General features: G+C 46.4%; 1 protein-coding gene across 1 annotated transcript; it reads right to left on the bottom strand.

Moving 5' to 3' along the window:
* Positions 1-3,624: 3,624 nt before the first annotated feature.
* On the bottom strand, positions 3,625-5,220 carry LOC119444542 (myosin heavy chain). Its single transcript, XM_037708921.1, has 2 exons — positions 4,959-5,220; positions 3,625-4,313 (listed from the first exon to the last, which is right to left on the bottom strand). The coding sequence occupies exons 1-2, from the start codon at positions 5,218-5,220 to the stop codon at positions 3,625-3,627; spliced, it is 951 nt and encodes a 316-aa protein (XP_037564849.1).
* Between the last annotated feature and the right edge of the window lie 5,599 nt (positions 5,221-10,819).

Genomic DNA, 10,819 nt, shown 5'->3' on the forward strand with positions numbered 1-10,819 from the left:
TCGTGGAGGCTGACTGCAGAAATTGGAATCAAGACAGTTTGGAATCATTTTACGTTATAGCGCCCTAGGTAACGAAAAACGATACCCCGCTGTGAAAAAAATAAAACCAGTGACAGCAGAAATAACGATGTGACAGGAAATTTCGAGCGCATGCTGGTTTTAGCGTTCTGTCGAGGTGCACATGTGGGTTATATCTGAAATGCGCCGCTATCTAGACGTGCCCTTTTTTAAAGCAAATCTGTGACATCTGGCGCAGCCTTTACTCACAGAGGAGAGAACACGTATAAAGACATCGCGATTGCCGGAGCCACTGAAGCGAAAAATGCGGCCCACATTTTACGATTTATCTACGAGACTTTTTTCATCTAAGTCACTGTGTCAAGGATTCTATAAACAGAAATTTGTGTAGAACAAACTCAGAAAGGAACGAACAAAGGTGGACGTGGCTGCACAGTCAACTGATTTCTTTATAGAAATTCCCGCGCTTTTTATGCCGTCGCCATAATCTAATCCTTTTTTATTTATTTTATTTTTTCACGTTTGTCTTCCTGGGGCTTCACGCAATAAAGCTACTTTTTTTCTTGTCGAGGCGCTGATGGTGTGCTTGGCCATTGCACTCCCGCTCGACTTAACCCCAATGCTTCAAGAATTACCCGTGTTAACTTATCGTCATTCTTTTTCAGGTATAATAAAGAGCGCGGGAATTTCAGTAAACAAATCAGTTGACCGTGCAGCCACAAAAAAGAGAAGTTTCGTGAAAAAGGTTCCATGAAGCCTGATCAGGCAAACGCGAGTTAGCTGGTTTGATCCCAACGCGTACGCAGTTAATATAGTGTAGCGATTCATCAGGCACCTTGACCTATGCCGCTGCTGCCATCATCATTATTTATGTTTGATAGTCGCATTTATGTATTTATTTTAGCACTTTATTCGTTTATTGTTTTTATATGCACCACATTTAAATAGTTTCCTTCCCCCAACATTATCGTCACTGCCTGTCTCTTCCTTTGAGCCCGCACTAAGCAGCCTCTGTTGACATCCAACAATGCATGCACCGCCACATCTCCTGTTTGATCATGGTCGCCTTGTTTTCTCCACCCTTGACCAGATACGCTGTTTGATAAAATTCTTCAGTCGCTGCCAACCCTCTTTGCAACGCTACTTTTATTTAATGGATTTCACATGGCCCAAGGATCGATTCGCGGTTCTCATTTTCATTGCATGGTGATTGGCTCCGACAAGGAACAGAATGCCGGTTACCTAAGTGGGGTTCCGCACCAGATTATACCTCATCCGAAAGCCAACGTATCTCGGAAAGTTATGGACCGAAAATAAGGCGCCTGGGAACCTAGCCGACACTATTACACGTAGAAGTGTATTTTTCTTGTGTATCTGACACCAAGGCAAGGGCACACCTTTGGGTAGAAGGAGGAGGCGGAGGCCAGAAACGGGAAATTATATCCTTGATTCGTGCTACCAGTTGCAATAGAAACAGCACAGAAGATCCAGACACCATAAATGCTCCCTTGGAACAGAACCCAACGTAGTAGAAAGAATTGTAGGTAATGTTGTTAAACGGGCTATATTTGGTAGCAAGGTTCAGCAAAAGAAAGCAATTGTACACCTTCTGTCAACGTTTTCAAGCGAAGCTTGTATACGTTAGCCTGCGCCAACCATGTAACACTAAATAAAAGAAACAGCTGCTCTCCGAGCTGCACAGGTGGATGGCACGCGCTCCTGCTCGACACGCGCTCGTGCCACTGCTCCCGCGTTCGTCGTCGTCTGCTTCCACAGCTGGCTGCGTTGCTGCTAATCACATGGTAGCGAAGCTTCCATACAAGCCCATATGTTCAAAACATGGCGGTTCATCGGCGGTTCATGGGGCTTAGCGCCATCTGTGTGAGGAGGGAACGCTTCCGGCGGAAGAAAAAATATTGTGACGCCATGTCCGTTAAAAACAGAAGTGACGTCATTTTGTTCTCAAAGGCGCGAAGTTTGTTTTTGGGGGCCTGCCATTAGAGCTGTATATTCACATGCCCCGCCATTCGACGTGATGGTGTTTCGAGCTTTCAGCGCGGAAACCGATGCAGGAGAAGTTTGGCCATACGGGTGTCGAAACCGCACCCTTGCGCAGAACATACTTTGTCTGGAGGCCGACGAACGCTTTGGGCGTAGAGTACTCGTCCTTTCGTCGGACGCCAAGCCCGTCGGCCAGCGCTGTCCCATGAAAACAACTAAAGTGAACAATTATCTGGCGGTCGCAACTCACTGCTTTCGACTGAACAGGTTAAGAAAGAATGAAACTACAAGCGTCACCACTTTCAGAGAAACGTCGGCAAGCAAAGCAACACAAGATGTGAGGGGGCGTATTGTAAGAGGTGAACTTTACGAGTGCCTCTTTCTGACCACTTGAAGAGCTGCATATAATTGCAAGTGTTAGCGGCATCAACGTCCGCCGCTATCGGTGGGTGCTCTTACGGTGGGCGCTGAAAAGTATTTATTGATAATGATCAAGTCAAGTAGAGTTGTTGTTTTCTCGTTATGCGTATATAAAATTGAGTAGAAATTTTATTTTCGTTGAATGAATCTAACTGTGTATCGCTTTAATCAAAAAACGCTTTTTTCTTTCGCAATGTTTGTTCCCTCCAAACATAGTCGCGCTCAATCGCTGCTCCCATAACCACCCTTAATCGCTTTTCGCCCCAACCTTCGCGACCATTTGGATCGACCTTCCTAATCATTCCAGCGTAGAATTTAACTTCTCTCCTGTCGTCGTAATGGGGAGGCCGCGTTTACGGGGGTTCGAGTAATTGCTTAGGGGGGTATGAGCCATTCGTTGTCTTACGTAACGGACAGATTTACTTTTGAAGAAATTTCATGGAAATCCATCCAGAATGAACGCGCTCAGGAAAGGGCTCATCGTCGACGTGCCGATTCCAGCGTGAGGGTTTCCGAAGCTCAGGCGTAACGTCAGCGAAGAGCCGCGAAACTCGAGTTGAGGGAGCGTGATGTTGAGGAAGCGCGACGTTGAGGCCATACGTCAGCGAAGAGCTGCCGACCACGAGTTGTGGGATCGCAATGTCGAGGCCAAACGTCCGCGTCGTCTAGCCCTCCAGGAACCCGACAACGGTGGTGCACGCCTCGGCAATGATAGCACCAACTTCCCTATCGGGACAGCCAGGTTTCAACGCGAGTTTCTCAACCGGAACTTCAGAGCCAGCTGCAGTGCGTGTGACCGGTTGTGGTTCGAGCACAATGTGATTCTCGTCAGTGCAATTCGTTCGGAGGAACACCGAATAAACACACGACAAGCTTCGCTGACCTCCATTTCATCGACAGGAGCAGCGTGACTAATTTTTTTGGTGTTGTGTGCACGGTTTTGCAGCGGCCACTTCCAACATACACATTTATTCCAGTACTAATGCATTTCACTGATCCCCCCCCCCCCGAAAAAAAGTAACTAAAAGAAAATACTGGACACACTTAGTCCACAGCTTTGATATAGGAACCACAGAGGAAACAAAAATCCACAATAAGCAAATCACGTGTGATACACGCCAGCGACCTCGTCTCCATATTTATAGCCTACGCAACGCTAGCCACACGTCGTAGCGACCCCTGCTCTCAAGGAGCGCCCGAGTTCGGAGCGTACACCATCATGTTGCGTGGGTCATTCCTAAGTCCAGTAAACCTTCCAGTGGTGCTATTTGATGAGCTGAGCTCACTGCAAGCAGCAAGAAGTTCTCTCTTGAGCTTCTCACGGCGCTCAAGGGCGTCTTCGACTTGACGCTTCACATCCAACCGGCGCGATTTCTCAAGCGAGCACTCCCGCTTTGCGTCGTGCAGACGGGCCTCCAGCTTCTTTATCTGCTCATTCATTTTGTCCTTCTCTTCTTCAAACTCGCGTCCGCGCTTTCTTTCTGCGTCAGCCTCCTTTGAAGTGTCGTCGATGCGCCTCTGCAAGTGCCGGATTTCGCGCAATGCAGCCTGGTTTTCACCCTTCGCTTTCTCTAAAGCCCCCTGGGAGCGCGCAAGTCGTCCTTCAATTTGATCTTTAGTTGATCGAAGTTTCATTGTAAATGCTTCCTCCCCCTCCTGAATTTTCTTTCGAAGAACTTTTCCTTCTTCTCCGGTGAATTGCATTCTGGACGTCTGCAATTTTGAGTTAACCCGCGCCGCCGCCAGCTGGTCCTCCAGTCGCCCCTTCTGTGCATGAATCCGGCGCAGTTCGTTGGCTAACACTGCATTTTTGTCTCGATACTTGTTGACCTTCTGTTCTGTGGTGCTGATATGTGCCTGCAGATCCTTGTTCACTGCAGTGAGAACCGATATCTGAGTGGCAGCACTTGCGATGCTGTCCATCAGATCGTCGTCGGTGACATGAACACCGCGGCGTGGCCGTTCAGGTGAAACGAAAATTTTCTTTAGCCTAAGCATCCTTGGCAAAGCAGTCATGACAGGCGCATTGGCGTTCTCGATTTCATGCTTATAGCTCAGTCGTGATTTGGAAAGGCCCAAAGCATCACCGATAGTATCATTCGAAACGTGTTCGAACCCTGCGTCGTTTTTCGCTGTACGGATGCGTTTGTCCGTAGCTTCCACTTGGCTAATTCCACGACGAACATTCACCTCCACTGTCTTATCGTGTTGCACTACAAGCAATTCATCAGTTTGGCTCTCTCTTTCTTCTTCATCATTGTATTCATGCATTGCAATCTGGTCTATTTCACGGTTCACCTGTGTCGCTAACACGCCACTGTTGAAGCCACACTCTGGGCTAAGTACGTCAGGCATTGAATTCGATTCATTCGTCTGGAACTTCAAGTTTAAGTTTCCTTCGAAGACCTGCGATTTTGGTGTTTCAAGCACTTTTTGTTGCTTCGAAGGACACCGTAATTTTGTGGCACGAGGATAATGATCACTAGCGCAGTGGTCAATTTTATGCACATTATCCTCACCGGAGGTGTCCCTGTGAACCTCGCGGCCATATTCGGCAGTATCCGGCTTGGGCAGGCCTTGGTAGCACTGTCGGGCACCGATCAGGTCCTTGTGAAGTGCCTCGAGTTCGGTGTCAGTCCCTTGCTCATGCGTTGGTTGCCGCTGGTGCTTCCTAGCTCGCTCGCCCAACGAAGTTGCCACGTTGTGCGCGAAAACTCTGGGTCCTTCCTGCTCCGCGTTCGAGGCCGACTCCAGGTAAGCCTGTCTTCCTGACTTCTCCATTGCATTAGGAAGGTGTCAATAACGATGTTGCTGATGATAATGATGTTGCGGCTTTGGCAGATACCCACTGTCAAGAATAGAACAATAAGCGGAAACGTAAAGGTCCCCTGTAATATAAAGCAAACAATGCAAAAATGCATGGATTGGAAGTAACGTTATATTGCCTTGTGTAATTATTTATTATTTTTAAAAAGACCAAATTTCACCAGCAAAAACTGGAAGTAATTGCCGATCGCTACATGCGCCTGCATGATTTGGAACTTTCTCGAATAAACAATAAGCGGAAACATAAAGGTCCCCTGTAATATAAAACAAACAATGCAAAAATGCAGGGATTGGAAGTAACGTTATAGTGCCTTGTGTAATTGTTTATCCTGTTTAAAAAGACCACACTTCAACAGCTAAAACTGGAAGTAATTGCTGATCGTCGTTGATTCTATCTGTCCTACATGTCCTACACAAGATTGTGTGCGCGCCGCGAATAGGGCTGTACTGTCTGGAAGGTATGCGAGCACCAGTGATTGCGCTGGGATCTTCAACTAGTGCTGCCTACAAGCGGACGTGCTTGACACGCAGACCACATTTTCGACAACCGACGAGTGTGCTCTCGGCTAATATTTTGCCGAGTGTTACTTACTTTTCTGGGCACATGCTCGCCTAATAAACAGTTAGTTTCATTACTTGCATTGCGCCACTACGGTTGTTCACCGTCAGTACAACATAATATCGTTGAGGTGCCACTGCGTTTCCACACTGTGTTTTCCCCTAATAGCGCATGTTCTTGTTGTGTATTGCATTAAAGCATTGAAGAATAGCGATGGCATCAGATGTGATTGGGAATCATCCGATGTTGCTATAAAACGTCTTGAATGCTGCGCGAAGCGCTGAGACAACGTACAACAAAGCATATTATTTGCAGGTCTGGTAGAATACGAAAGTACCTGAGTTACGCCTATTTGCTAAGCAGTTTCTCGTGCCTTCTTATTAGGAATCGCTTGCTGTTCCAATATGTCAAAGAATAGTAAATAGAAGCCTACGTTTGCGCGTTATTGAGCCAAGTAAGGTTACTGTTTATCATCTATACAATATCACTGTGTTGCATTTTATCTCCTTGCTTCCTCTGTCGAAATGCGTTAGGTGTAATGATATCACCACTTTTATAATTTCACAATAAATGCGGAATTCTGCTTTAAGTTAGGCTTCGATCCCTATAGTCGGGAAAGTATGATGCTTGAGAACTTTTTTTCTTCAGCGGAACGAGAATGATCTTAACTTCAACTCACATCTTCACTAGACAAGACAAGGGCGTAGTAAAACAGCTAGGGAGCCCAGAAAAAAACGGCTTGTAGTCTTTAATAATTAATTAAGACTACAAGCCGTTTTTTCTGGGTTCCCTAGCTGTGTTACTACAGCCAGAAGTTGAAGCTTTGAACAATTACATCCATCAATTGAGAAACGTTGCCTTTTGCAAATTCCGAGCTATACCCCACCATGTACACTTGTGTTTGCGCCTTGCACTAGTTAGGTAGAGATCTTCTACGCAAACCTATTATATATCTTCATTTCCCATTGATGCCACAGTGAATTTCATTAATTCTTCACTTCATAGTAAAAAAAAGAATATCCACCATAGTTTTTTCCGTAAGGAGAATCTCACGAAAAAGCATATCCACAAAGCTAAAGCTGCTCGTAAGGTGAGCAAGCTTGTGATGCCCGCTGCTGCAAGGACGAGTGCTGTAGTTGGAAAAAAAAGGTGCGTATGTAAATGTAGCAAATGTGCAAACTCGCAAACTCAGTACTTGCTCTAATTGTAAGCGGGGGTCGATTCACAAAACCTAAACAGTCGTCGGAGCTACCAACGTAAGAAGTAATTTCTACGATAGGGCGATATAGCAGTCTTACGAACATAATTCTGTCTATCTGCGCCGCTCGAGCTGAGGCGGGCAAGCGTTGGAACGCGCTGTTGAGGCCGACTGACCAGAGGCCACAACACTCGAGTAGTTAGGGGCTCCGGGCATTAACATCACCAAAATATATGATTTATTAACAGGCTCCAAAATTTAAGTTTACGCGTCTTTGTGCATTGCGCCTATGTTGGAATGCGGCCGCCTGAACCTGCAAAACGAACTCCTCACTTGGTGCGAGGTATCCTACTGTTTTATCAGCTCAGGGGAAGCCACTAAGAAGCGATGAACGCTGATACCATGTTATAGTGTGACAGGTAGTGAAACATGCACGTGCGGATGACACTAAGCGGAGTTTTATTTCATTGTGTATTGGGAGTGTCGGCAGCCACGGCTTCTTTCTGCATTTCTCTTTTAGGGCTGCTTTCATAGCTCTCCTTGCCTTCGACAGGGATTCTATGCGAAGGGACCACGCTTTTTGCCGCCGTTTGGCGCTCGACGACTTCTTGAGCAGCACTTTATAGACGGTTCCGGCTGCCGAGGAAGCTGATACTGAGCCTATGCGCGATATTAGATCCGCATACAACCGTGTACAGTGCCATCACATACTATACCGATGAACGTACGGATGCTGGTGGCCTTGCCTTGAAAGTGGTATGAACAATTGATTATGCAGCTCTCTGATTTTTTTCCTTTCCTAAGTGGTATCGATATAAAGACATTTATACGCTGTGTAATATGGTGGTGGTGGTGGTGGTGGTGGTAGTGGTGATGCTACAGGCGGCATTACCCTGGCAGACATGGCCGGCAATTGCTCCGCGTGAGCGCCTCTTTCTGCGCCAAATATGTCACCATGTGCCCATCAGTCCTTTCACTGCCCATCAGTGAAACTTTCACAGCCATTCCTTTGACGGACCTGCGGTGAACTGGCGATCGCGGTTGCACTTGGCGCTGTAGCCGACGCTTGACCCGCCGCGGTGACTCAGTCAGCTAAGGCATTGCGCTGCTGAGCACGAGATCGCGGGATCGAATCCCGGCCGTGGCGGCAGCATTTCGATGGAGACTAAATGCAATAACGCCGGTGTGCTTGCGTTGTTGTGCACGTTAAAGAACTCCAGGTGGTCAAACTTAATCCGGAGCCCTCCACTACGGCGTACCTCTTAATGAGAACTGGTTTTGGAACGTAAAACCCAAGAAAGAAGAAGAAGCCGACACTCGGAAAAGGAAGTTGAGGCTATATTCTTGAGGCTACATTAGACAGTTTTAGTTTAGCGTTAGCGTAATAGCGGGGTTACGGGAAATAGCGTTACCGTTCCGCAAACGAACTTTGCAGAAAGATAGTTTTAGTATAGCGTGATAGCGTAGCTACGTGCGGGACGCTATTCCATTACGCTTTGAATTTCGCATACATAGGGCAACTAAGATATGTGTGTGTGCGTCCGGAAAGTGCGATAAGCAGAGCAATGGAAGCCAGGAGCGCGTTGTATTTTTACTTCACATGCCCGTCGATCTGCAACGAAACAGACAAGCAGTACAAGCTGTCTACCATAGCCTCCGAAATCCTCCCATCTCAGAGGCCATATGCCGTCGTCGCGCCTATCTCCCGACTTTATCGACAGGTGGCGGTCACATCTAGGAGAAAATTTCTTTCGTTAGGCTTAGGCGCGTTCGAAACGAGAAGCGATCTCGAAAACTCCGCTAAATTATCCATAAAAACATATTGTCGATCCTGCCTGAAGGTAAGCGAAAGCCATTTACGCAGTCATTTCCTACCAACAAAGTGAATTATTCAATAGCAAATCCAAATTCAGTTCGAAGCGGGCGGCCGGGACCGCCGCCATGTTTTACGTACACTACGTAAACACGCTAACACGGTAACGTTAACTCTGAGAAATAGCGTGCGCACGGTAAACGGTATGGCTCGTTTAGCGTTCTGCGCATGCGCATTTCGATCCCGCTATTCCGGTACGCCCGCTATTCCGGTAACCACGCTAAACTAAAACTGTCTATTGTTACGGCAAATGACTGCATGCAGTGATTTGCCGTAAGAATACAACCCCAAATACAGATGCATGATGCGCGATCATGCTGTCAGTTGACCGCGCTTCTTTTATTCCTTGCCCTTTAATCCGAGCTTTGCTTCCTCCTCGCTCACATAGACGCCCGAAGTTAAATGTGCTACCATTTCCATAGCACCCTGATTTTCGCGTAAGAACGTATTGGCTAAGAAATTGCGTACGAATGGCGCAATTAGTGAATTCGGACCAAGATTCGGAATGAAGCCGGTTCCATAAATAAAGAGTTTTACGAAATATCTGGGCCACACCCTACCCATTGAGCAACGAAGCTTTGATCCATAAAGCTCTCCGTAGAACCAACCATGGGTTGATATTCAGACGTGTACTTGTTTATCTTTCACCTGTGACCACTTCCCACCGGCTAACAAATGTTAAACGTTATCGCTAGGCGCAGGACGCACCTGCATGGAATAAAGTCCCTGGATCGGAAGTTTCTCAAAGGTTATCGATGATTCTATCCGTTGTCTGTTGTCTCCGACACTTATGTAATCTGATTGTATGAGTGGCGCGAATTGTCGAGTACTTCCTGGAAGACTCGCGTATAAAAGCCGACGCGTTTCGCCGCTGATCAGATTTCGACGATCGCCGACTGTAATCGCCGCAATCGTTGTGCTTCGTGTGTAACTTGCTTTTGTGGGCGCAGGTTCGCCCAATAAGGTCAGTTTCGTCATTCACAGTTTTACGACTGTTTTCTACACCGTCAGTACTACGTGAAAATATCTTTCGAAGCGGTAGCTTTTGGCATATTCGGTTGGTCGTGTCAACGCGCTCTGGTAGCGCTACGAAGGTCATGTAAAACAGTTACTAAGCGTTACCGTTCGCATAAACGGGTTCCTCTGATGATAACGAAGCAGGATCATCACTTTCATACCCGGTTTTTGTCGTAATACAGCTTTAAAGCTGTTTTTGACCACTTTTGTAGCACGGCCAGAGTGCTCTGAAACGACCACTCGAATATGCCATTTGTAAGCCTCGGTGGGGCTAGCACGTAATTTAGTGACGTACACATTAACAGGCATATTTATGCGTTACATATTTATCCGTGTACATGTTTAATGTTTTCGACGCTAGATTTAAGTAAATGTCCATACTTTGATGTTTTCTTTCTTCCATCCGATTTTCACCTGATATCTTTTTTGGGTACTTGAAGATAATTGTTATTCATTCGATCTGACTTTACTGACGTTATTTTAACAGATAACCTTACGGTCCACATCGCGAAGACCATAGATATTCGGAAACTTATCGTTTATTATAAAGTGGAATAATTTTTGGGTTAATCCCCCATTGTGGGTAGGAAGCACATACTCGATATGATACAACGACAACTTCTATTGAGCAAGGCCGTGTTTATATTGCCGTTCTTCTACTTTAATTCTGCCCTTTAAACTGGGGACTAAGAGAAAACCACCAAAGAGTCTCGCTGTTATAAACCGTAAAACAAGTATCCTTGGGACATTAGTGCCGCCATTTGTGACGCATACAGTGACGTGCTGGAACATGTATCTTAACTTCTCTTTCCTGCACCGTCTGCTATACGGTACGCGAAGTCATTCCCTAAAAAGAGCACGTAAATACTTTGAAGATTGAATTTGATGACATATGTCCTTCCAATGC

The sequence above is a fragment of the Dermacentor silvarum genome, chromosome 3, assembly GCF_013339745.2.
Source record: "Dermacentor silvarum isolate Dsil-2018 chromosome 3, BIME_Dsil_1.4, whole genome shotgun sequence".
Taxonomy (NCBI): Eukaryota; Metazoa; Arthropoda; class Arachnida; order Ixodida; family Ixodidae; genus Dermacentor; species Dermacentor silvarum.

Bases quoted from the DNA above. Each gene is read 5' to 3' on its own strand.
- LOC119444542 (XM_037708921.1), bottom strand. From the start codon at position 5,220: ATGGAGAAGTCAGGAAGACAGGCTTACCTGGAGTCGGCCTCGAACGCG. The intron at 4,314-4,958 runs GTGAGGATAATG...TTCTCACTGCAG, and splicing joins GGTTCACAGGGACACCTCCG to TGAACAAGGATCTGCAGGCA.